We start from the raw sequence: 24,819 nt of genomic DNA, 5'->3' as shown, positions 1-24,819 counted from the left end.
GAGATGACCCCAATCCCGGATCGAGGCAACTGTTGACATGGATGTTTCCAACGTTCAACTTGGCCACGTATTGTTAAACACGTTTGAGCATTTGAGCCGACAGGGGGCGACATACCGTTTCTCCACAATAGGGACACGTCACTGCACTCCTACAGCAGGATACGGAGCCAAATATGATGGACAGCTAAGTAACCAATCAGAAGACGATGACGTTGCCAACGATTGCAAACAGACCAATAAGCGGCGTGCTTCTGGTGGAAGAGGTGGAACTAAGAGGCGTTGAAGGTTGTGTGTGTAAAAAGTGTATGAGTTACAGGAACAGAGCGGGTGAGTCTTGTTTAATATGTATGTAAAACAACCACATTGCATGAAGAAATTCACCTTTATACGAATTGTTGTATTTGCTGTTTGTATGAATTATTGCATGTAAAGTTCGGGACCCGTGGATGCTTTTTTCTACAGTTGCTAATTTAGCTAGTTAGCCCTCCTAGCTAGACAGACTCTAAACTGAATGAATAAGCATGGCTATAATATTTCTGATGTCTTCAATTTTACATTAAAATGCGGTTCGCCCGTTTACAGTTTAAATAAATCACTTTAGATTCTTCATTCAATGGTTTTCGTTGCATGGTGGTGTTCCTAGGAAGGTTGGCTAGCTAATGCTTTAAATCAAAGTTTGCATTATCAGGAGGGTTAGTTTACATTGTCCTGTATATTAATGTTTGCACCGATTAAATCATATTTAAAGTTTCTGCATGGCTTCAAATGCTTCCTAATTTCCAACGCCACCTCCTCTTGCGTGGCCTTATCTGGTTGGTCTTGCTTTACCAGTAAACGTCCAGTTTTCCACTGATATGTGACTCATATTTATGTTACTGTACTTTTTTTTCATAGGTAGTACGGTGAGTTGTGCCTAACCTTGCCAAAATGACAAAGCTAGGCTTTCTGCGGTTGTCCTATGAGAAACAGGACACACTGTTGAAGCTGCTCATCCTGTCTATGGCAGCGATACTTTGTGAGTACACAAGTAAAACACTACACACGGTATTGGCTTTAATTCTCACCAATACTTCTTTCCACCTTTAGCATTCTCCACCAGACTGTTCTCGGTCCTGAGGTTTGAAAGTGTCATCCATGAGTTCGATCCGTAAGTGTCATCAGATGTGGAAATTGTTCATAGGTTGTACATATTTGATATAAATGTCTCCTTTTTGTTACTCTCAGGTACTTCAACTACCGTACCACTCGCTTCCTTACAGAGGAGGGCTTTTACAAGTTTCACAACTGGTTTGATGACAGGGCATGGTATCCTCTTGGGAGAATCATCGGTGGCACCATCTATCCAGGTATGTGGAAACAACTGACCAAATAATACAAATGTATGGACTTAACGGCTGTTGCTCTTCTACGTACCTGCTGCCTAAAACCTAACCATTCATTCTATATCTTTCTGCAGGACTGATGATCACCTCTGCTGTTCTGTATCATGTCCTACATTTTTTCCACATCACCATTGACATCCGTAATGTCTGTGTCTTCCTGGCACCGCTGTTTTCATCCTTCACTGCAATTGTGACGTACCACTTCACCAAGGAGCTGAAGGTATGAAGAATGTAAAAAAACATGCACACACATTATCTGTCGAAGGATGATGCTTTGTTTGAACTAGTGTTCCTAAGGAGAAAATGTATATTGATGCATAATGAATCCGTGCATACTTTGGTATATCATATTTTAGCTTTTTTTTTTTACTACTTGAAAGTAAACAGCCATTGTTGGTCCATGTGTTTAGTCATGTGTACTTTGTTGTGGTAGTTTCTGTCAATAAATGAATTCTGTCTTATTCGCAAGGTGTACACTTATTAGTTGTATAATGAAATTAAAGCATTATTAATTCAAATGTCTCAAAAAGTCAACATATCGTATCATTGTAACTTTTTTACACAAGTTAGTTATAGAACTGCGGATACATCTTTGCACACCATGTTGCATACACAGTTTTAAAAAGTAAACTAATGAGGCCTCAGAGTAGAAATGTCGCTTCATTGTTTCTCTGTTCAGGATGCTGGCGCTGGCCTGCTGGCAGCTGCCATGATTGCTGTCGTGCCTGGTTACATCTCACGTTCTGTCGCTGGCTCCTACGATAACGAAGGTAAACATCAAACGGATGATGTGAATTAAAGAGCTCAATGTTTTAATTTATGCTTATGTTTAAAGGTATTGCCATCTTTTGTATGCTGTTGACGTATTACATGTGGATCAAGGCAGTCAAAACCGGCTCCGTCTACTGGTCGTCCGTGTGTGCACTGGCATACTTCTACATGGTAAGTCATGATATTGACTCTTGTATTGTTTTTTTTGTTGTTTTTTTTAACGGCATGTTCAGGTGACACTCCATATGGTTTGTGTATGTACAGGTTTCCTCGTGGGGTGGCTACGTGTTCCTGATCAATCTCATTCCACTCCATGTCTTGGTGCTGATGCTCACAGGGCGATTCTCTCACCGCATTTACGTGGCTTACTGCACCGTCTACTGCCTCGGCACCATCCTCTCCATGCAGATCTCTTTTGTTGGCTTCCAGGTACGTTGATGTTTTAATTGGTCTAGTTCAGTTTTCATTTGCAGCTGAGAAAAATACAATTTACAAGATCTGTCCTATCATTGTGTTTCATTTTTAAAAACGTTTTTGTGGGACACCTCCCTTTTTCAAAATATTTTGGGGAACAAAGTAGCTAAAATAGCTGAAAACTTGTGCGAAGAAGGTTTTGATAATTCATATTTTTCTATCTGTTAAAATAGGGATGTCGTCATTATGTGTCACATTTCTGCTAATTTCTTCACATACTAAAGATTTGGAGAATCGTCAATTTGTTTGGGAATATTATCGTTTTCTTTAAATACCATTCCATTAACTTAATTACTTATCAATAAACGTATTAAATTTGTGTCACTTTAAATATGAAGGTATCCAGCTTATTGGGTTATAAAAGCAACTGAATATTTTCATATTAAGATTATTTTTTCATCAAGAATGAGTACATTCAAATCATTTAAGTGTCAAATAATAAGTTATCTCAAGAAACTTTGACAGTTTAAATAACACAATATAGGAGAAGAGATAAATGTGTCCCAGCCAATCACAATAAGCGACAGTGGAGAGAAAAAAAACCCCTTTTTTGCAGAAACCTCTAGCAGAACCAGACTATGTGTTGACGATCATCTGCTGTGACCGGCTGGGAAGGAGAAGGGAGAACACTTAAAGACAAATTATAAATGCAGAAACAGACATATTGATTTCCACCATGTTTAAATTGATTACTGTCTTTGTTTCCTCATTCAGCCAGTGCAGTCATCTGAACACATGGCTGCGTTTGGAGTTTTCGGTTTGTGCCAGATTCATGCCTTCGTAGACTATTTGCGCAGCAAACTCAATGCCCAGCAGTTCGAGGTGCTCTTCAAAAGTGTCATCTCCCTGGTTGGGTTTGTCCTGCTCTCTGTCGGTACTGTTCTGATGCTCACAGGTAAGAATGAAAAAAAAGGGAAATTTGATGTCATCAAATTTCCTTCCTTAATCAACTTTATTCTTTCAAGGTAAAATCTCTCCGTGGACCGGACGTTTCTACTCTCTGCTCGACCCATCCTATGCCAAGAACAACATTCCTATTATTGCCTCAGTCTCTGAGCATCAGCCCACAACCTGGTCGTCCTATTATTTTGACCTTCAGCTGCTGGTCTTCATGTTCCCAGGTAAAGCCATCGAAAGTTACGAGCAGTTAAAAATATTAAGGTTTCTAAACTCCAACGACTTTTTATTTTCAGTCGGACTTTACTACTGTTTCAACAACCTCTCGGATGCCAGGATCTTCATCATCATGTACGGTGTCACTAGCATGTACTTCTCAGCTGTCATGGTAAGAACACACAACACGAGCGTTGACCACATTAACAAATACATTATTGACGAGGACAATAACCACAACATGAACGATGACTAAGAAACTTCTCCCTTTCAGGTTCGTCTTATGCTGGTTCTCGCACCTGTGATGTGCATTCTGTCGGGCATTGGCGTGTCACAGGTGTTGACCACGTACATGAAAAACTTGGATGTAAGCCGTCCAGACAAGAAGAGCAAGAAGCAGCAGGACGCCACTTATCCCATCAAAAATGAGGTGAGAAACTTAAGGTGTGATGTTGACTTGCCAGGTTAGCAATTTAGTCACAGATTAGATTAGATTAGATAGATTTGAAAAAGATCAATTGAAAACTGAATTTATTTCCACATTGTGTAACTTCTCTCCCAGGTTGCCAGTGGGATGATCCTGGTCATGGCCTTCTTCCTCATCACCTACACCTTCCACTCCACCTGGGTCACCAGTGAAGCATACTCGTCTCCATCCATCGTCCTGTCAGCCAGAGGAGGAGACGGCAGCCGCATCATCTTTGACGACTTCAGGGAGGCATATTACTGGCTGCGACACAACACCCCTGAGGTCAGTCACTCACAGTAGAAGCTCTGCTGTGGAAAACCGCTCACATGATGGTTTTCCAGGATTCCAAAGTCATGTCATGGTGGGATTACGGCTACCAGATCACTGCTATGGCTAATCGAACCATCCTGGTGGACAACAACACGTGGAACAATACGCACATCTCTAGAGTTGGACAGGTGAGTGGATGATTTTGGAGCTTCATATATCTGGGAGACCTGTGGTCTAACGTCTGTGTTTTTTCCAAAGGCTATGGCTTCTACTGAAGAGCGAGCGTATGAGATCATGAGAGAACTGGACGTCAGTTATGTCCTGGTCATCTTTGGAGGACTGACCGGTTATTCCTCAGATGGTATGTTGCCGCTCACCCCTGTTCACACCAGAATCAAATATTTAAAGTGGCTTTACTGTACATTTAATTCATTAAATGAATTTCTAGACATCAATAAGTTCCTGTGGATGGTGCGGATCGGAGGAAGTACAGACACGGGAAAGCACATAAAGGAGCACGACTACTACACTCCCACTGGAGAGTTCCGAGTTGACCGAGAGGGCTCCCCTGTCCTGCTCAACTGCCTCATGTACAAGATGTGCTACTACCGCTTTGGCCAGGTCTACACCGAGGCCAGTGAGTACTCACAGAAAATGGTCACACCTAATCATGAACAAGTGAACTGATCAGGATTTGTTTGCAGAGCGTCCACCAGGCTATGACCGAGTGAGGAATGCTGAGATTGGGAACAAAGATTTTGAACTGGATGTGTTGGAGGAGGCTTACACCACAGAGCACTGGCTCGTCAGGATATACAAGGTTAACTCATTTAACTTATTGATAGTTTCATCATAGAATCTTTTGGGAAAATGCGAAACAGTAAACCTACAATATGCATTTGGATATTTTACAACTGCTCTAAAAATAGAAGTAGATCTATAGTGCCAAGCTGAAAATGTTTTTAATTGTCTCATCAGGTGAAGGATTTGGACAATCGTGGACTTTCAAGAACATAAGAACTTCTGCAGGAACAACCCTCTTAGCGCACAGCACTGAACACCTTCTCCTGTGGCCCACATCGATGGAGAAAAGTACTTTTATACTTTTTGTCCCAGGGGAGAAAACTGCATCAGAGATTTAGGGTTTTTTGTGTTGATTCTTTCTTATTGTCAATTAAATTGTGAGTTGGGATGGTGTGGGTTCTGGAATCGTCCAGTTATGTTTTCTTTTTTCATAAAATGGCCATAAAAAAGTCGTGCTCCTGAATGAACGCGAACAATTTGTACAACGTGTGCAATTAAAGTCAGTTTAACACCCAGTTTGTTGTTGTCTTTGTTTATTATTCGACAAAACATTTAAGTAGAATTTTCTTTTAAAACAATGCAGTGAAGATGATATATATAGTGAAATTCTGTCCTTCATTAAAAGAAAACGGTGAAAGTCAAAATTCTCATTAAAAACTTCAGATGAAGTCACATTTCATAAAGATATTTTAAAATGACATACAGTGTGCAAGTAATATTAGAAATCTTAAAAGATTAAAGTGTCCATCATAGGTAGAAGATTTTGGATTACAGCTAGCTTACAAGGATGACTCGTCTGGCAATTCGCCAAGAATAGCGGGATTTCTTCTGTACACATAAGCGTTGCATTCATCATCCAAATTAACTAGTTCGGCCAGCGATGACACGCATGGATCGTGATCCGCAAGCATCGAGGGCAGCCGGGAAGAATTTCTCTGGATGCGGCTGGAGCGTCGCACCGGTGTCAAGAACTTGAGATCACTGATGTTGCTCTTTCGCCTGGATCCACTCATGGAAGCCTCTTCTGCAATAGTCTTCTTCACACTGAAATGTACACGTAAAAATTTAATATTAAATTCAAAGACTTTAAAAAAAACTTTTTACCTCTGCAAATATGGTGTCGTCTTTACACTGTACCGGACCACAGAAGCTTCTTCATGCATTTGTGGGGACTTCATGGCATCATCATCAGCTTCTTCTTCTTCACAATCACTTGCTTCACCTTCATCACTTCCTTCTTCTTTCACTTGTTCCACATCACTCATATCGTTCACCATCTCATCTTCCTTCAAAGTTTCTGTAGCCTCCTGGCACTCATCCGTTTCTGGAGCTTCTAGTTTAAAATATCTCAATCCATTTTAATATTCTCACAGACGGATGGTGACAGTTATAACACGTTACCATCTTGACATCTGGATGGCGTCTCCAGGGCATCCAAGGCTTCACACAGGTTCACAACGATCTGTCAAAGCAACAATAACAGCCAATTTAGAACATGAAGCTAGTCTTGCAGGAAGGATATGTCTCCTCACATTATCCACTCCGTCATTAAAATCGTCCACTGCATCCGTGTCGGGGCTCATGAGAAGGTCCAGCTTGATGTTCATGATCACATGGGTTGGTTCATGCACCACGGACTCCGCCTTCTTGTCTGCAACTTCAATTCTTTTGGTTTGCACTATCGGTTCTTGTTCAGCGGGCCGTGGTTTAGCTGCGGTTGTGGTGCTCGCCGCCGTCGTCGTCATTGCGGGTCTCTTCAGAGTCCGACCCTTTGACGCGAGCCACTCATCCAATCGGGCCCTGCAAAGACAAAGGTTTTTTAATTTCACACGTTTGCTGAGATGATAACGAGTAAGAAGGTTACCTTCTCTCTTCCTTGGACTCTGTGGTTCTGTACTGGCTCAGCGTGCTTCTAACTGGAGGCTTGTTGACCTTCTTATCCGTCACTGAAACCTTTGGCTTTAAACTCTGAGTGAAATCTTTTCCTCCACGGGGTTCAGAAGTGTTCTTGCGGAGCTTCGTCGCAGCCACTCTTGGAGGACGTCTGGAGTGGGCCGCCACAGGAGGGCAGGTAGTGACGCTGGGCTTCATTACTGGTCTATTCCTATCCACCACGGACTTTGACCGTGGCGGCAGGGCAGATTTTTGTATGTCGCGAGCGTGTGTTTCGGTAACAGACTTGGACCTACTTTTTGTCATGTTTTCTCTACGCTCATTTACTAATTGTTTTTGCTCGTCGTTGCTTTGCTTCCAAATTGATCTGATCTTTGATTGGATGATCTTGCCCTTGTACAAGCCCAGGGTAGATTTGGATGGTGCCACGACAGCTGATGGCTGTGCAGGGAGTTTAGAAGCTTCTGTCACATCCTTTCTTTGTTTTCCTGTGGGAACCTGGTTCTGTCCTGGCTGTGGCTTGATTCTATCCACCTGTCTGGCTGCGGCTCTCCTTCGGATCACCTCTGAGGGTGGTTTCGCTGCCGCTTTTGTTGGAACGGCTTGAGCAAGAGCATGGTTTGTCAGCGTCTGTGCTGCTTGAGTACGTTTTTGCTGGAACGGTGCAGACACAGCTTTTGCTTTATGCGAGTCACTTCTGATGAAGGACTTGGGTCCATGTTGTGGTTCTGTGTTCTCCTTGTTCACCTAGAAACAATTCCAACCCTTTAGGATTAACATCAAAGAGGAACATTAACTTTGATGTGATGTGACGAGAATCTTACTGCCTTTGTGCTGAAGTTTCTTCTAGAAACCTGGTTGGTGCTCATCGTGCAGTCAGGATAGATTAAGTGATGAACAGAATTCTTAATAAAAGGAAAATAAACAAACATTTCATTACCATGAGTCAGACGAAAATGTAAAACATTCAGGTAAGTTATATTTGTTTTACTACACGAGGGTAGAAAGTGGCTACTTGAGAACCATATTATACAATTTGTTTTATATATATTTAAGATATAAATAGCTGTCCATTTTTAAGTTATATATATGTCAACTTAGAAAAAACAAAACAATACTCGATTAAATTTTTAACGCGTACGTACCTTTCAGGCTGTTAGGAATCCTCTGTGAATATGTCGGGACAACTCCCGTGAAAGTAGCGCAGACTGGAATTCTTCTAACCCGCCCTATGGATTTGACTAACCGCGGCTGCGCTACCATTGGTCCTTCAAATATCGCGAGAGTTGTGTTGACCAATTCCTTCTCAAGAAGTGAAGTCACGTGATAAGAAACACTGCTCTCCCTTATTCCAAACTTACCGTCGCATGTGTTGTCGTTCAAAAACCAAAATAAGATTCCAGCAAGACCAGTTCTGGATCAACCCAAGAGAGAATCATGGGGGGAGAAGGGAACAGACAGAAGTCTGACTCGTTTATTTGAACAATACTGAGCCCAGTTACAAGTCTATCTCATGATTTTATTCATTTCTAATGTGTTGACAAAATGATGATGTCATTGCAGTACCAAATTCAGGTTGAGCTGATCATTGCCTTATTAAAACAATAATTTATTTATTTCGTATGTCGTGTGGTTTCTCTTACTATTTTAGAAAGTGTCACCTCTTCCTATTTCTGTTGCCATTATCATTTTTCTTTGATCATACTTATTTGTGACAAATACAAGGAAATTATTTATTTTTTACAAATACAAGAAAAACATTTATTTTGTATTTTAATTTACTTTTGCTAAGAAATACGAAAAAACATCACACGGAACAAAAACGTTAAATTATATTTGAAATTTAAAAATACATTTTATGTTGTGACATGTTTGAGTTTGAAAGTCGTGCAATGAATGATGGGAAATGTTAAAGCTCCCGCCCAATCGACATACGTCATTAGTCAAGCTAGCGGTTATTTGTAAAAAAAAAAAAAAAAAGAAGAAAAATGAAAAACAACAAACAATGTAAATTAAAGACCTTTAAAGTGGAGTGACTGTTAATATTTAACTTTCCTCATTATTATTAAGTTAATGAAACAGAAACCCCATTTGATAAAGGGGTACGGAAATGGAATGTAATTCATATTGTCACTTGCTTAACAATCTGTGAAGTATAAGTATTTGAAAATTATATATTTCTGATGGGTTTCGATTAATAAAGATACGCATTCGAGCGTGTTTATTTTGAAAGGTAACACCGGAAGTTTATTTGAATATCGCCATCTTACAGTTTAAGTAAGAAAACACGCATGTATCGTGAAATAAACATTAGGTTTATTTAGTAGTTTGATCAAATCTAAACATGCAGAGTCGTTGCGCAGTTTTAAACTGCACTGCTTCGAAGTCAGACTCTCTTCCACTCTACAGATTTCCACTGGACGAAGAGAGGTAAGTGTGGCTAACACAGTGGCTAATAGGAAGCATCTGAGTTTCAGTATCTGAAGCAGATTAATATATTGGAATTATTGCTGTAAATGCTAGTACATTTTTTACAATATCCCGAAAATGGTGCATATCTGACCAATCTGACAGCCGCAGCACACTCCGTATACAAGGCAACAACATATTCGTGTTATTGTTTACAATTTTATTTATTTTGACGTGTTTTCCTGCTTTTACAATAACAAGAAGAGCAAATTAAACATCCTGAAGAATGACTGTTTTTCCCTTTTCTTTAAGGTGTAAAAAATGGGTTGAAAAATGTCAACGTCAAGACCTGGAAGACAAGTCGCCACAGCAGCTGTACCGGTACTACAGAGTCTGTGGCAAACATTTTGAAGCATCTTCTGCCGATGACGTGAGATTTCGTTTTATTTTTTTTAATCTATCCGTGTCTACCCATTCACTGTTAAATAATATAACACACACTTTCATATTTGCTACATTTTGGCTATATTAACATTATTCACCTAATGCATGAAAGTATGGATCAAATAATATTAACAAATGCACATTTTTTTCTTGTAATAAACCAGTTCATCCTTCAGGGGACCAAACTTTGTACTATACCTTTTCTGAGTAAATGGATTATGATATTTTGTTTGTTCATATAGTTGCAATGCTTTTTTTAGGATGCTGAAAATAAAACTTTAACTGATGAAGCAATACCAACAATCTTTGAAGCGCAAGGTCAACCTCAAGCCGGACGTGGGAAACGCAGTACAGAACCAGTATGTGAATTCAAATATAATTTGTCTGAAACATTCTATTGACCCTGTATACTTTCAAATTGAAAACAAAATGAATGCATTTATTTGATTGTTTTAACTTCTAGACTGCGGCTGATGGAACTCCTAACAAGAAAAGTAAGTAAAACAATTAATAATGAAAGTAATTGACATCACAATGACATGGCTCTTCTTTGCGTCGCCTCATTGCAGAAGTAAGCTCTTCTGCCCGGACCGGGGAAGAGGGAGAAACAATCATGCCAGAAGAAGAGAAGCACAAGGAATGTCTGAAATCACTATTTGAAGTTCTTGTTATGATGGCTGAGCAGAACATTCCTCCGACCGGACAAAGTGCTTATAACCAGGAGTCTCCGAGGTTAAACGCCTTCAATGCTTTGCTAGAACATCGCGTCACTTGCGGTGATGAAGCACTGAAGATGGCAAGTGACAAAGAAGACGAGTATTGCTCTCCGGCTCAGCTCAACAGGTTGATTGAAGTGTGTGAGAAAAGTGTCCGCATTAAGCTCGTCGAGGAGGTCAATGAAAATGGTGTCTTCTCTTTAATCACGGATGACCTGGTCAAGATCTCAGGGCTGTGGTACCTCCCTGTCTTTGTGCGTTACGTGACACAGTCAAACGTTCAGTGTGAGAGGTTTCTGGGATTTTTGTTGTTTGAAGATGAAGAATCTATTTTGGCAGATAGGTTGCTCACGGATCTGACGGATGATTGGGGCTTAAAGATGGAACAGTGTCGAGGTCAAGCTCACTCCTTTCCTAGTACCCACCTTCCTAAAATAAAATCATTTGCTGCCAAGATTTTAGAGAAATATCCATCAGCGATGCTAACAATGAAGTCCTCCTGTAACATCAGCATGTTACTGGCGTCAAGCATTCCCCTGTCAGGGGTCCAGCTGGTCATGGGCACCTTTAAGAGGATTGAGATGTTCTTCAATAACTGCCCTTCGCTACATGCTGAGTTGGAGCATGTCATCTCTGTGTTCTTCCCTGACAAGGAAGAAAAGGCAAACGAGTTAAAGGAAATCTCTCGCAGTGCTTGGACCAGACGCCATGATGCGTTTGAGGTGGCTATGGAAATCTTGGAAGCTCTGCTGCTCTTCATGGACAGTGTTCATGACAACGAAGACCTCAAGTGGAGTGACCAGGTCACACATAATGCTCTGGAGATTTCCAAAGCTCTGGCTGATTTTGAATTTGTAGTGTCACTGGTTGTGTTAAAAAATGTCATGACACTCACCAGAGCTTTAGGGAAGAACTTGCAGGGTGAATCCACAGACATATTTTTCGCTGCAAACAGCTTAAAGGCAGTAGTTCACTCCCTGAAAGAAGTGTCTGACAACATAGACGTGTATCATGAATTCTGGATAGAGGAGGCTGTTAACATGGCTGCTCCGCTCGAAATCCCAGTCAAGGTTCCACGTTCATTCCTAAAAACGCATCAACTGGAATCCGGGAGTGTCCGGCCTGAGAGTTACTACAAGGATTACTTATCTGTCCCTGTGGTGAAACATGTGATCACTGAGTTGAGTGAACTCTTCAGTGACGATCACCTGAATGCACTGAGATGTCTGACGCTCGTACCTGCTGTAGTAGAGCAGCAGAAGACTTCTGAAAATGTAGAGGAGTACTTACAGGTGTTTAAAAATGACCTTCCTAACTCTGGCAGTTTGTCTGCAGAGCTGCACTGCTGGTGGGTGAAATGGAGCAAAAGAGGCAAAGGGGAGACTTTCCCCAGCAGCCTCGGTGAAACCCTTCATCTAGCAGATTTGAAGTTCTTTCCCAACATGCTGGGAATCCTAAGACTTGTCGGCACCTTGCCTACTTTGTCTCTGAAGGACGGTTGTGACCCAGTCTCAAATCGCTTCGATAGGTATTTGAAAAACACACCAGATGCTTTCAGATCAAAAAGTCTCCCCCTCCTCACATTAAACAGTGACCTCTGCTCTGACCTGGATTCCATGGTTGAAGTCTACATCAAGACTTATCCTCTGGACAAGACAGCATAATGGATCTGTTGTCGTTTACCCAAACATCCGATATAAGCTGAGAATAGCCTGCATTGTCTGTAACACTTACATTTTGTGCAGCTTGATCAGCTGCTTTTAGAATGAGACCCTTTTATTCACTCTAGTTTTATTTTTGATATTCTGCTCACTTAGCCAATACAATGTACCATTCCTTCCTGATAATGTAAATAAACACCCTGGTTGTTGACCAAGTTCACACTCTTTCTGTAAACCTTTTTACTGTTGTTGTTCTTGAAAAAAGGGGACTGAAATAATCGCTTCTCAAGTATAGATCAATGTTTTTCCATGTACAAGTTAGAAAGGGTTTGGGAACTTTGTAAAATATAAATAAATACAAATTGTAAAAAAAAAAAATGGTTTAGTACTTGTTTTAAAACATTTCGAGTTTGTTTCCGTTTCATTCACTTTATTAGTACAACAAAGGTTATGCTAAAAATAACATGTATCTTATGTGTTTAGAGTAAAAATACATGATGGTGAAGTTTCTCCAGTACAGCTCTACCAGTCACAAACACATTAGGATAAATCTCTATGGAGTTTGGTTTATACAGACCAAGTACATGCATACATTTCGAACTTTCATCGAAATAATTCAAACAAATATACGGAGCGCTGTGGTGTGATGGTTTCTGGATGTCCCGGGCTCTCAATCCCAGCATGGCTGCGCTTTTCTGCCCTCTGCTGGTCAAGTTCGTGTACAGCAGAGTCTGGGTTCCTGGTTTATAACACGCTTTCGGTGACTCTTAGCTCAGCTCGCATGATCAACTTTTAAAGCATGAAATCGGTGCTTGTTTAGTTTTCCTTGGCGACTCCAGCGAAAGTGTCGTCGATCTTGGCCGCGCTTAGTTGGGACATGAGCGTGTAGACTCGCAGGTCAGCTCTCTCAAGGCTTGTCAGCTTGCAAACCGCCAGCTAAGCTAGCTACCTCTCGGGCTAGCTAGCTTCATTGCAGTTCAAAATGACAGACTGCTGCGCCGCAACAAACTGTGACTTCCCGACCGGGGGACCTGAAAACGTCGGTCCACTTTTTAGCTTCCCACTGGACCCAGAGCGGTAGGTTTTTGCCTCGTGCACGGTTCCAACATATTTCACGTTCACAACACAAGCATGCTTGTAATGTAAATGTGTGCGCTAGCTAACGCGAGCCTTGTTAGCTTAGCGACATGTTAGCAAAGAGACACAACTCCGGAAAATGGCGCAGACTTAACGTTTCACTGTGGAAAATATATGCGTGATCTATGTTTTTAGAAACAACTTTACGATTGCAGAGGCACCTCTGGATTGTTTACAAAGCTTTATTTACCCTTTGCTTGCCGCAAAGTCTTAGTTGAAAACTTTTTTTGTGCTGAAATTTAAACCGTCGTAGATCTGGCCGCCTCACTTTATCTTTGAAATTAAAATGCACACCAGGTGAACATATCAGGGCTGAAGCCAACAGAAATGTAAATAAAAATAATATGCTCTAAATATTGAACTGCTTAACTTAAATGTTCGAGTATAAACACGCTAGGCTCCTAGAATGGACGATCCCATTCAAATCAATGGCCTTACGGGTTACCTTTTATTAGCTGTTGCGATTGAAACGCATTTTCATAAAAAAAATCATGACTTTTAGCTAACTTTGGAAGACACACAGAGTGATCAAGTGAAAAAGCACATGATTAAAAAAACAACCTTTTTCTAAAAAAAAATATTGCCAAACTATGTATTAAATCAGCTGACGGAAGGTGGCGCTAAAATCTCCACTAGGAACTGAAAAGATTATTAAAAAAGAAATTAAAAATAATTATGGAGTTATTTCAGTAGGATATATATGTATACACTTACTTACTTTGGCTGAATATTTTCTTGCGAGGAATTGCAATACAGCAACTGTTCTTACATTTTTTCATTATTTGCTCGGTTCATGATATGTTTATTTATGTAATACTCACTGTCTTTCAGCTGTAAACAGTGGCTGAGCAACTGTGGACGCCAGGATTTGAAGTCTAAACCACCAGAGGAGCTTCATAAAAACTACAAACTGTGTGCAAAGCACTTCGCACCCTCTATCATTTCCCAACAGGTACAAAGATTTTTTTTTTTCTCATCATATAATTATTTAATGAAATGTATAGTAAATGGGTACCAATATTAATTTTAATACTATGCATTCTAGTAACAATAACTCCCACACTCCCAGTGCCTGCCTCCGCCCCATTTTAGCAACATATTTTAGGGAAGTCATCGGCTCCTTTGTAGCATTACTGTTCTCGTAAAAAAGACAACTGGAGCGTACAATACAACCCACAGGTTAAATTCAACACTAGATGACGTACCAGGAGAGAGAATATGGAGGGTAATATGAAGCTAGCCAGACTAACGAGACCCTTATGAATCTAGTTGACTATTTATATGACTTAAACTTATACTTATCTTATTATTGTAATTAAATTACTTCAGAGTTCAAATTAAGTTTGCACAGGGAATATTTTGTTCTCTTCCCTGTGCATTTCATTAGAATTACTTTATTTTATAATTGGAAACATTTTTTTTACTTGTGTATATTTTTTTTTGTAAAGATACAAAATGCAAAATTGAAATTGTTTACGAGGAAAGATAATTCCATTTTCTTGTTGTATCTAGAGTGCCTCCAGTTTTGTTCTTACTGAAGACGCAGTTCCAACATTATTTGATTCTACGTCATCCATGGATCCATCAGGCAGCAGGAAGCGTGTGCGAGACCCTGTAAGTTTATCATTTATTATATTTTTAATGACTGATGATGTTCATCTTGGCAAATTTGTGATTCTTTTTCTCCATCCAGTCAGAAGATGATGTCACGTCTTTAAAGAAAACAAAAGGTAATCACCAGTTTGAATGGCAGCTTAATCGATTAATTTCTTTAGATGTCCTACAAGCCTGATCTTCTCTCTCATCAGAAAATGACCCTGAGTCTCAAAAGGCAATAGAGATTTCTGCAGAGCTTGTTGCATCATCTGATCCACACATGCTTGACCAGACCTTTGAGGAACCATCCAGCTCCAAAGCAAGAGACATTCTTAAAATGAATTTTAAAGAAATTCTAGCACTCACCGGATTCAGCATCAATGCTGCAAACGGCAACTCCGAAGAATCAATTGCTAGCTCAAGGGGGCCGCAGGTTCTCAATCATGCCTGCCTGGAGAAGATTGACAAAAAGGAAATTCTCCAGTTTGCTGGGGAACTCATGCGCGAGGAAATCGAAAACAGTTTCAGAGAGGCTCGATTCTTCTCCATTTTGTTTCAGGATGTGGCCAGAATAGAAGGGAAGGAGCAGATTCCCATGTTCATTAGGTCAGTCACTGCAGCAGGGTTCCCACAGAAACACCTCATTGGATTCCTACCTTGTGACTTGGATATGGAAGGCCTGTTTCAGTTGATGATGTCAGAGTTGAGGAATAAGTGGGGGTTGCGTATGGATCACTGTAGGGGCCTAAGTTACCTAGTCACAGGAAGTGTGTGTCAGAAAATGCGGGATCTTACTTGCAAGATTCTGCAGGAGTTTCCGCAAGTGGTCCTTTCACCAAGTGACCCATATGTATTTAATGTCTGGATTGTTCGTTGCATGCCTGTCTCTGCCATTCAAAATGTTGCAGACACTGTAGAAGAGGTGGCATCAGTACTCAGGAAAGTACCAGAGCTCCTTAAAAGACTAGAAGGGAAGATCCAAATGACCTATGGGCACGTTAAGGGTGAAGTAGCGAGAATCAAGGCAATACTCGGTGGAAACTGGGAGTACGGAACTGATGCGTACCAGACCATGTTGGAGATCTTAGAGCCATTTCTGAGTTGCATCAATGAGATGATTTCAAAAGTAGACGAAAATGATGCTGAGCGAATGGCAAAGCTGAAGCCTGTTTTGAGGAATTTCAATTTTATCGTCACTCTGGTCATTCTCAAGAACACCCTCTGCTGTGTGAGCATACTCAACACCAGTCTCAGGGGAATCATGAGCATCAGCAGTACTTTACATTACACCATAACAAATGCCTTAAAGTTGGTAAACCACTACCAACAGGACATCGCTGTATTCCACAGAAAATGGTTTGCAGATGCCGTCGGTCGAGCAAAGAAATTGGGCGTAGAAATCAATAAACCAGAGGTGGAGCAAGGTGATCCAACAGAAACACCTCTGGAGGACTTTTACAGAGAGACTCTGGCCCGGCCCGTCTTGCAGTACCTTGTTGCAGAGGTCAAGCGCGTGCTCAGCACAGAGATGGTGCGGATTCTCCGATGGCTCGTGTTGATTCCATCCTACATGGCCGATCACAACTTCAACATTCGCAGAGATAAGGTTGCAGATGCCAATCTTAACAATCTGGCCCGGCCTGACACTTTCTATGAAGAACTAGGGTGTTGGGAGGTGAAGTGGAAGCATGCAATCAAACGTAGAATTCTCCCCACAACAGTGTTTTCCACATTGAAGATTCCAGACATCGGATTTTATCCCAATGTCCAGAGTTTGTTAAGAGTGCTGGGCACTGTTCCATGTGTTAATGCCGAGGCAGATGTGTTTGGCCAATACCACATGGTACTAGAGCGTTGCTCTGCATACCTGAAGGCAACTCCAGAGGACAAAAGACAGTGCAACATGGCATCCATCTTTGTCAACCAAGACGTGTCCTTGAATATTGAAAAAATGGTGGACTTGTATGTTCAGAGGCATCCGGACATAATGCTGTTGCTGGAGCAGGTAAGATTTATAAACGCACAAACTGAATTGATCAAAGTTTCCTGCATTGACCTGATGATTTATTTTGGCAGGATAATGATGCAAAAGCCAATACTGTTCAAGGTAAGATATTTTCCTAAATGTATTCCTTTGGTACTGTCAGTACTTGAAGTAAAATGATTAACCAAAATCTCTGGCATGTTGGTATATGGGAATTGAACCACCATTTTTCTTTATGAATAAATGGAATTTGTCATTTGACTTTAAAACTTTACTGAAACAAAAATATAAAACCTTTTAAGCTGTACAAGTAAAAGCCAAAAGAAGTGTCCCCTTAAACTTTAAGCTCAGATTAGTTTATTTCGGCTTTGGGAGTTGAATGGGACTTTGCAAATATTTGAAATCTTTTTCACTTGCCCAGCTCTTAGGGACATTTAAACAGACCAATGCTTGGTTTCTGTATCACATAACTCTTTTTTTATGCCCTTGTCTTCAGTGGTAACTCAAGGTAACCATGCTGACAAGGATGCTGAAGAGGAATTACAACTTCTAAACCTCGAGATGGATGCTGAGAGGCTGGTCGAGATGAAGTGCGCAGAGACGGACAGAGAAGCACTGAAGTCAGCATTACAGGCCGCAATAACGGCTGCGTGCAACAGTCAAACTGTAAAACAGAGTGAGGTCTCTAATGCCCAGGATGGAGAAATCGAATACGTCACCAAGTCAGAGATGAAAGAAGTCCTTACTGTCTGTGAAAATGCAATCAGGGAGGGAATTCTCATGGAAGTCGGAACCTCGTTTTTTTCCTTGTTTATTGATGGAGTTGTTAAATTTGGGAAGAAGGACTATCTTCCTCTTTTTCTTCGCTTCATTGACAGCTTTGACGTCATGCGAATGGAGCTCATGGGATTCCTTGATGCCGATCTGGAGTGTGACACCATGGTTAATCGTCTTCTGACAATCATCGCTGAAGATTGGCATCTTGACTTGAAGAACTGCAGAGGTCAAGCATACCTAGGGTCTGGCAACCTGGCCTACAAGCTCAAGGCATTTGCCTGCAAAGTTCAAGAGATGCATCCTCTTGCTATTAGCACACACTGCTCCTCCTACTCTTTCAACACATGGTGGGCAAAAACGATTCCAGTGCCTGCTGTTAAAAGAGCTCTGGATACATTTGAGGAAGTTGTTGTTTTTTTTGGTAGCACAGCTACTCTTGAGAAGCAGCTAGACCATGTGATCTTGTACGGTTTGAGAGAAACCTTTGAGAAGGCCCAGGAGTTGCAAGGAAATTTCTGTTCCCTATGGCAGGAAAAGCATGAATCGTACGAGGTGTTTGTGCAGATGTTTGAGCCTCTCGTTGAGTGTTTGGAGAAGATCAAGAGCAACCCACAGAGATGGACCGCTAGTGTGTCTGAACAAGCAACAGCACTTCTCAAAAAACTGATGGAGTTCGAGTTCATTATGGTCATGGTGGTTCTGAAGAATACATCTTCCTTTACCAAAGAGTTGAGTGCAGGTCTCCAGAAGGACCATTTCAGCGCTACTTCCCAGCTTTGCCAAATTAATGGCATTGTGGCGTCTCTGAGCAGAGTAAAGACTAACATTAAGGTGTTCCATCAAAACTGGTACGATGAAGCTTTTGCAATAGCTCAAAGCCTGCACGTACAGATTGAAGTTCCTGAAAATGTTGTGTCAAAAGATGGCATTGTGAAGCCAGTGGTCTATTACAAAGATGTCCTGAGTGTTCCACTGGTAGATAACATAATCAGTGCAGTCAAGGATCATTTTTCAGAAGATCACAAAGAAGCGCTCAACTTCCTCTCCCTGGTCCCCTCCTCGGTCGTAGTAAGTTACATATTTGAGAACTTGAAGTCAAAGCCTCCACTCTACACCAGGGACCTGCCAGATGCCGACAACTTCGGCACAGAGCTGAGTTGTTGGAGAGTCACCTGGAAAACCAAAGCTTCTCTTACAATCCCAGGCTCAATATACCACACACTGCGTCTGCCACTTATGCAGTATTTTGGGAACATCAACATACTGCTCAAAATCATGGCAGTGCTCCCCAGTACAGCTCTGGAAGATTGTGGCGTTGTAATGCGACACAAGAGGTTCCAAGACTATCTGAGGAGAACGGATCCCAAGGACCGAACCTTGTGTCTGGCCATGCTGCACGTGGGCACAGACTACCGCAGAGATCTGGACCGAATGGTGACGCAGTGTCTGAAGGTGACTCCACAAGCTTTGGAGGGAATCTGCCTGGTGAGTAACTGTGCTTCACAATTTACAAATTAAATGCATTTTGTCTTTGCCCAAGTACTCATTATTTAAAAAAAAAACTTGAATTTCACAGGATCAGGAATCCAAAAATATCAACAAAAATTCTGAGGACAATATTATGGAAGGTATGAATCTCTAATTAAAATTAGATTTGGATAAATGTTTTCAGTTTTTCAATGTTCTCTTGTCTTCAGTTGATCGTAGCAACACAGCGGCTGAAACTGCAGGCAAACTGGAAGTGTTTTCTGCCATCATTGATGACCAACTGGCTACTAAAAACGGCCACCCTGAAGATAACCGACCGAATCTGATGAGGGTCTTCAAGCTAGCAACACTCCTTGGTAAAAAGAACTGCTCCATCTCAGACCTCTCAGAAGAACAACAAGATCTTTTCATCCAGGAGCTCAGCATGTGTCACTGGTCAGGAAAGGAAACTCGGGGCGACACAAGCATAAATGAGAAGGAGATTGCGCAACTACTCGTAGAGGGGATTCGAAATGCGATACTCAAGGAAATTACAGATTCTCCCTTCTTCTCACTAATAACTGACAAGCCTGTAAAGATCGCCAGTCAGACACATTTGCCTGTTTTTGTTCGATTTGTGAGAGATTCTACCCCAAAGGTAGAACTGATGGGCTTCTTGCCATTCGATGAAGAGTATAACGTCGATATTCAAGCTAGAAATCTTGCCAAAATCCTGACGGACGACTGGGCCTTGCCCATGTCTCAGTGTCGGGGACAAGCATTCATGCACTTGGGTCCAGGATACCAAAGCCTGAAGAAGATGTCACTGGACTTCCTTCAGGAATATCCGCTCGCGGTTGTCACCCCGAGTGAGTCTTGTGGCCTTGCTCACTGGCTTGCTGCTAGTGTACCGTGTCCATCAGTGGCGAAGATGCTCGATATTGCAGAAGATCTCCTTAAGTTCTTTGACGAGTCTCCTCACCTGGAAGGCCAGTTGGCACAGGCAGTCGATGGGCTTCTCAACATGCCCCGGGAGGCACTGGAGGAAATTCCAGAAACCTGTTGCTCGAGATGGAAGAAGAGAGAAGACTTCTTTGATATCTTGGCTGACACACTAGAAGGTGTTCTCAGCTGCTTAGATGTAGTGAGTTCTAATACTACAGACATCAAGTCGCTTCTTGCACAAGTCCTGGCCAACACTTTGAGAAATATGGACTTTCTAGTGACACTTGTCATTGTGAAAAACGCATGTTCACCGCTTCGAAACTGTAGCACCATATTCCGATGTGGCAATCCTTCTGATATCCTCTGTGAAGTGGAAAAAATCCCATCCATTATTGAGAGTCTGAACAAAATGATGGAAAATGTCCAGTCTGTGCACGCCACCTGGTTTGAACAGGCCTTTCAGTTGGCGACCAAAGTTGCCCCCGAACAGATTTATTTCTCAGAGGAGGTTTGCAACTATGAATCTCCGGAGATCTATTACAGAGAACATCTCACTCTGCCCCTCCTCAAGAGTCTCATTGATGAGATGAAGTACAGCTTCTCAGATCACCACTTACGAGCTTTGTCGGTCCTCTCACTGCTGCCCTCCTGCAACCCACAGCCCATTCTGCCAGAGTCCCCCCTCAAGCCCCTCATCCTTCACCAAACTGGTCTTCCAGAACCAGAGTCCGTTGAGCAGGAGATAAACACCTGGGCCGCAGTTTGGAGAGAGAATTACCAGGATGTCGCTCCCCCGACGTCCATCGCGGAGACATTAATCCACCCCGAAGCGGCGAACCATCCCTCTGTGACCCTCCTGCTCAGACTAGTGGCTGTTCTGCCCAGCGTCAGTATCGAGTGCGACCTGATGAAGACGACGCTGAATTCCATGAGAGATCTGTTAAAAAACACTGTGTGCAAAGGCGACAGAACAGTTCATGTGATGCTTCACACTCACTGCACTACGTTGCAACGGATTCCAGAGGTTGTTGCCAAGTGCATAGAGGTAAACGCGGAGAGCTGCTATTGCCTTTCTCAGGTGGGTTAATACTCCATTCCTCTTGTACATGAAATGTATTTTAAATCACTTTTACCTTTTTTTTTTTTTAGGTGATGGAAACTATGCAAAGGATGAAGTTTGTCAAAGGTGAGAATGAGATTTCAACTGCTTCTATATTGACAAGTTGCTTGCTTGCATAAGTCTTTTTTACTAAAACATTGAGTTTTATGTTAAGGTTGCATTAGAAATGGATGAAAGACGCTTTGTTTTCAATCCAGGGTCCACCGAAGTGAAAGGGGAGGCGACAACAGATGGTCTGGTGTCTGGTGACGTCGAGATGGCGGCCGACACGGACGCGATCGTGCAAGTCGTTGTGCCAGGATCAAGAGGAACCGTGTCCTTCTACGACCCGCAACTTAGGGAACCCATCCTAAAGGAACTGTGGGACTCTCAATTCTTTACCATCATGACAGAGCAGCCTGTCGACATCGAGGGAGAACTCTACATCCCCTTGTGCATCAGGTACTTGAACAAGGAGGATGTCCAGTGTGAGGAGACGTTGGCTTTCATGCCCTTCGTAGAAAACACGGCAGTCCTCACAGACTCTATCGAAACGGCCTTGTCTGAGAAGTGGGGGCTGAACATGGAGTACTGTAGAGGGCAGGCCTCGCTGAGTGTCGGGGAAGTTGGAGTGCAGATGAGAGCAGTTACTGTAGCCATCGCTGAGAAATACCCACAGGCCATAAGAACGCTGAGCTCAGCTATTTCTCTTAACGTGTGGCTGGCCAAGACCTCGCCGGTACAAGAGGCAGCAGATGGAGCGGCTCTGATGGCGCGTGTGTTACATTGGGTTACTAGCGGTGCAGAACGTCAGATCAAGCTAGAAGAAATGATTTTACACATTTTCCAGTACGACGAAGTAAAGGGCAACGAGCTGAGGGACAAGCTGGTGAAGAACTGGGAGAAGAGTCATGACATGCACGAGTTGATGCTGGAGATGTTGGAGGCCGTCTTGCTTTGCCTGAACGAGATCAAACTGGAAGGGAACTCTGCTGATCGAAAACAGGCTTCTGGGTTTTTGACCTCGATCAGAAACTTTGAGTTCATCTTGTCGATCGTGGTGCAGCGGCACATCCTGGCCGCCACTAAGAAGATGAGCGAGGCCCTGCAGGGTAAACCTTTAGATATGTTGCTTGCCATGAGCACCTTGCCTGACATCCACTTGTCTCTCAACAATCTGAAAAGTGACATGGACACGCATCACAGCGTGTGGTTCGACGAGGCTGTCGCGTTGGCGTCTAAACTGCACATCCCAATGTTCCACCAGGTGCTCCTAGAGCCGCTGAGTGAGTTCTACAAAGAGTCCGTGAGCCACAAGATCGTCACTCACTCGATATCAGAAATGAACGACCTCTTCACGGAGAAGGTGGTGGATACGCTGAAGTGTCTGGAGATTGTGCCTTATGCAATGTCCAAAGTAGAAACCAGCATCCTCAGTGGTCTTGTTTTCCGCCTCTACAAGGAGGACCTGCCAGATCAGGCCTCCCTCCACACAGAGATGAAGACTTGGAAGGAGAAGTGGCTGGATCCTTTGGCAGGTTACCTCCCCACCACTGTGCTGGATGCCCTCAAGACGTCTCAGATTAGAAGCTTCATCAACATTGAAACTCTCCTCAGGCTGCTCGTCATCCTGCCCTTCTCCAGGAGAGAGAGCAACTTCAGACAGGGAAAGCGGAGTCTGCAGGAGTTTGTTGAGCAGCAGCAGAGATCCTTGTCGGAGCTGTACTCTCTGTAATGGCTCTAGGTCTTCCGTCAAAATCTATGATACGAGTTGGTGACTGATGAGCAAATTTGTAAAAATCACAATACATTTTGATTTTTTTTTGGGGGGGGGCTCCGTTGTATTTGATTGATTGATCGATCTCTCATTCTTATTTTGTAACTGTTTAGTTTGTACAGTTATGCTGCCCAGTGGGACCAAGGTGTCTGACGGTTATGAATAAATGCTTGTGTGCCTTGATGCTAAACAAACTTCCCTCCCACTTAATTTGACTCAAGGTTATCCCATTGGCCTTTTAAACACCCCCACCCCTTCATTCCATTGACTTGTACAGTCTTTATCCAACTATTGAATCACATACTTTTGTTTCCTGGGCACAAATAGAAAGGGTTAGTTGTCTTTTAAGCATTTCTTATGCTTCCTGTCTCTCTGCAGGAACTACTTTGCTGTAAACGTCTTTCAAAGAATGTTTCCTTAGTGGGGACTACCTTCTATATATTTGTCTAAAAATAAATAAAACTATTTAAAAAAATAAGCATTTTTCTCCCCTCTCTCATTCCTGTCGTAACTGTGAAGAATGTAGTTTTGCGAGCACTGTCACCAGATGGCGCTGTTGCTCGATAAAGTTTTCTGTGGCAAATCAAATATGACTGTTTTAGGAAGAAAAACGTTCTCCAAAATAGGAGGCAATGGATTTTTTTTATCCATACATAAAATTGAATTTGTAATAAATAATTGTTAAAATTTAAATGGCTAGTTTGTTGTCAAAAACGTAACTACATGTTCAGTTTTGAAGTTTTAGAGCCGCATGGGCCCTTGGGCTACAGTTTGTTCTTGATTCAAATTGACATGAATAATAATAATATATGAACTATTGAGAACTTGCATAATTAAATTCATACAATAATCTATGAACCTCTTAAGAAAAGTTTGCAGTTTGTAATATTTTGGCTTTTTTACATTAGTTTTTAATAATGTGTTTTGCAACCTGGTTTAATGATCCATTGAAGTTAAATATTTTTTATGATGACCAAGAATGGAATCAGCCAGGTGGAGTAGTTTCAATGCAAATTCTAACTTCTTTGTTTTTAAGTTAATATGTGATTACTATGAATAAACGTGCTCCTGTTCTCTGTCAATTATTGGCCATAGGTTTCTAAGGACGGACTAATGACCAACCAAATATTCCCCTGTAGGCACCATATGGAAGAGTAGCTGCATATTCATGCCATGAACAAATAAAACCTCACAGTTCTTGTACAATAAATATGAATTCTTTCTTAAGACATTTGTTTGAAACGTGTTGACCTTGATGACCCTGGACTATAATGGTAACGTTAGTAAATTTCTTAGTTAGTAAAATTCCCCCAAAATGTGAATAAGTTAAAAATATTCCTAAATTGAAAAACTGTTTAAAACTAGTTGTTTCTTTAGTTAGGGATTTTCAAATTATTCAATTAATTATTTAAAATAAATATTTCTTTAAAACTAAAATGACAGATTTTCCATAATAAATCTACTCAAAATTGCTTAACTTTTCAATTTTACAACTTAAAAGATGTGATAGATCTACGCTGTCGTTGATAGGCCAGCAAATGTGTTTTGAACTCATGATTCGTGGCTTGCTGACACGGTGCCAGGCTATCTTGACCACTGATAACCCCACAGACTGCTCTCACAGACACATG

General features: G+C 41.7%; 4 protein-coding genes across 5 annotated transcripts; 3 read left to right on the top strand and 1 right to left on the bottom strand.

Moving 5' to 3' along the window:
- The first annotated feature begins 246 nt into the window (after window positions 1–246).
- On the top strand, window positions 247–5,798 carry stt3a (STT3 oligosaccharyltransferase complex catalytic subunit A). The gene is made up of 18 exons (XM_087807027.1): window positions 247–327; window positions 895–1,015; window positions 1,087–1,147; window positions 1,225–1,346; window positions 1,457–1,602; window positions 2,062–2,152; window positions 2,218–2,324; window positions 2,418–2,582; window positions 3,342–3,522; window positions 3,593–3,748; window positions 3,821–3,912; window positions 4,015–4,170; window positions 4,303–4,491; window positions 4,551–4,667; window positions 4,738–4,840; window positions 4,928–5,116; window positions 5,184–5,299; window positions 5,458–5,798. The coding sequence occupies exons 2-18, from the start codon at window positions 928–930 to the stop codon at window positions 5,494–5,496; spliced, it is 2,118 nt and encodes a 705-aa protein (XP_087663153.1). The 5' UTR covers window positions 247–327; window positions 895–927; the 3' UTR covers window positions 5,497–5,798.
- A 1-nt stretch (window position 5,799) lies between these two features.
- On the bottom strand, window positions 5,800–8,379 carry LOC148066734 (uncharacterized). 2 transcript variants are annotated; one of them, XM_087807028.1, is made up of 7 exons: window positions 8,322–8,379; window positions 8,001–8,081; window positions 7,148–7,923; window positions 6,816–7,083; window positions 6,685–6,745; window positions 6,388–6,616; window positions 5,800–6,327 (listed from the first exon to the last, which is right to left on the bottom strand). In XM_087807028.1, exons 2-7 carry the CDS (start codon window positions 8,043–8,045, stop codon window positions 6,063–6,065), a joined length of 1,644 nt encoding a protein of 547 aa, XP_087663154.1. In that variant the 5' UTR covers window positions 8,046–8,081; window positions 8,322–8,379; the 3' UTR covers window positions 5,800–6,062. The 2 variants fall into 2 exon arrangements, with proteins under 2 accessions (XP_087663154.1, XP_087663155.1); XM_087807029.1 differs by having other exon boundaries at window positions 6,388–6,613.
- A 1,074-nt stretch (window positions 8,380–9,453) lies between these two features.
- thap12a (THAP domain containing 12a) lies at window positions 9,454–12,737 on the top strand. The gene is made up of 5 exons (XM_087807201.1): window positions 9,454–9,606; window positions 9,898–10,015; window positions 10,290–10,388; window positions 10,493–10,523; window positions 10,599–12,737. The coding sequence occupies exons 1-5, from the start codon at window positions 9,521–9,523 to the stop codon at window positions 12,407–12,409; spliced, it is 2,145 nt and encodes a 714-aa protein (XP_087663327.1). The 5' UTR covers window positions 9,454–9,520; the 3' UTR covers window positions 12,410–12,737.
- A 382-nt stretch (window positions 12,738–13,119) lies between these two features.
- LOC148066732 (uncharacterized) lies at window positions 13,120–23,666 on the top strand. Its single transcript, XM_087806722.1, has 11 exons — window positions 13,120–13,483; window positions 14,375–14,495; window positions 15,056–15,157; window positions 15,237–15,273; window positions 15,352–17,144; window positions 17,216–17,246; window positions 17,620–19,385; window positions 19,477–19,528; window positions 19,598–21,390; window positions 21,462–21,498; window positions 21,630–23,666. Exons 1-11 carry the CDS (start codon window positions 13,389–13,391, stop codon window positions 23,144–23,146), a joined length of 7,344 nt encoding a protein of 2,447 aa, XP_087662848.1. The 5' UTR covers window positions 13,120–13,388; the 3' UTR covers window positions 23,147–23,666.
- Window positions 23,667–24,819: the final 1,153 nt, after the last annotated feature.

Source organism: Callionymus lyra, chromosome 14 (genome assembly GCF_982586985.1).
Source record: "Callionymus lyra chromosome 14, fCalLyr1.hap1.1, whole genome shotgun sequence".
Taxonomy (NCBI): domain Eukaryota; kingdom Metazoa; phylum Chordata; class Actinopteri; order Syngnathiformes; family Callionymidae; genus Callionymus; species Callionymus lyra.
The sequence above is the reverse complement of the archived record's forward strand: the minus strand, read 5'-3'. Positions and strand labels throughout refer to the sequence as shown.

Excerpts from the sequence above, each read along its gene's own strand:
- thap12a (XM_087807201.1), top strand. The coding sequence starts at position 9,521 with ATGCAGAGTCGTTGCGCAGTTTTAAACTGCACTGCTTCGAAGTCAGAC. Across the intron at positions 10,389-10,492 it reads GGAAACGCAGTACAGAACCA|ACTGCGGCTGATGGAACTCC; the intron begins GTATGTGAATTC and ends TTTAACTTCTAG. Across the intron at positions 10,524-10,598 it reads TGGAACTCCTAACAAGAAAA|AAGTAAGCTCTTCTGCCCGG; the intron begins GTAAGTAAAACA and ends GCCTCATTGCAG.
- LOC148066734 (XM_087807028.1), bottom strand. The coding sequence starts at position 8,045 with ATGAGCACCAACCAGGTTTCTAGAAGAAACTTCAGCACAAAGGCA. Across the intron at positions 6,746-6,815 it reads TTAATGACGGAGTGGATAAT|ATCGTTGTGAACCTGTGTGA; the intron begins GTGAGGAGACAT and ends TTGCTTTGACAG. Across the intron at positions 6,328-6,387 it reads ACGACACCATATTTGCAGAG|TGTGAAGAAGACTATTGCAG; the intron begins GTAAAAAGTTTT and ends TGTACATTTCAG.
- LOC148066732 (XM_087806722.1), top strand. The coding sequence starts at position 13,389 with ATGACAGACTGCTGCGCCGCAACAAACTGTGACTTCCCGACCGGGGGA. Across the intron at positions 17,145-17,215 it reads TAATGCTGTTGCTGGAGCAG|GATAATGATGCAAAAGCCAA; the intron begins GTAAGATTTATA and ends TTATTTTGGCAG. Across the intron at positions 19,529-19,597 it reads TGAGGACAATATTATGGAAG|TTGATCGTAGCAACACAGCG; the intron begins GTATGAATCTCT and ends TCTTGTCTTCAG.
- stt3a (XM_087807027.1), top strand. The coding sequence starts at position 928 with ATGACAAAGCTAGGCTTTCTGCGGTTGTCCTATGAGAAACAGGACACA. Across the intron at positions 2,153-2,217 it reads TGGCTCCTACGATAACGAAG|GTATTGCCATCTTTTGTATG; the intron begins GTAAACATCAAA and ends TTATGTTTAAAG. Across the intron at positions 4,171-4,302 it reads CTTATCCCATCAAAAATGAG|GTTGCCAGTGGGATGATCCT; the intron begins GTGAGAAACTTA and ends CTTCTCTCCCAG.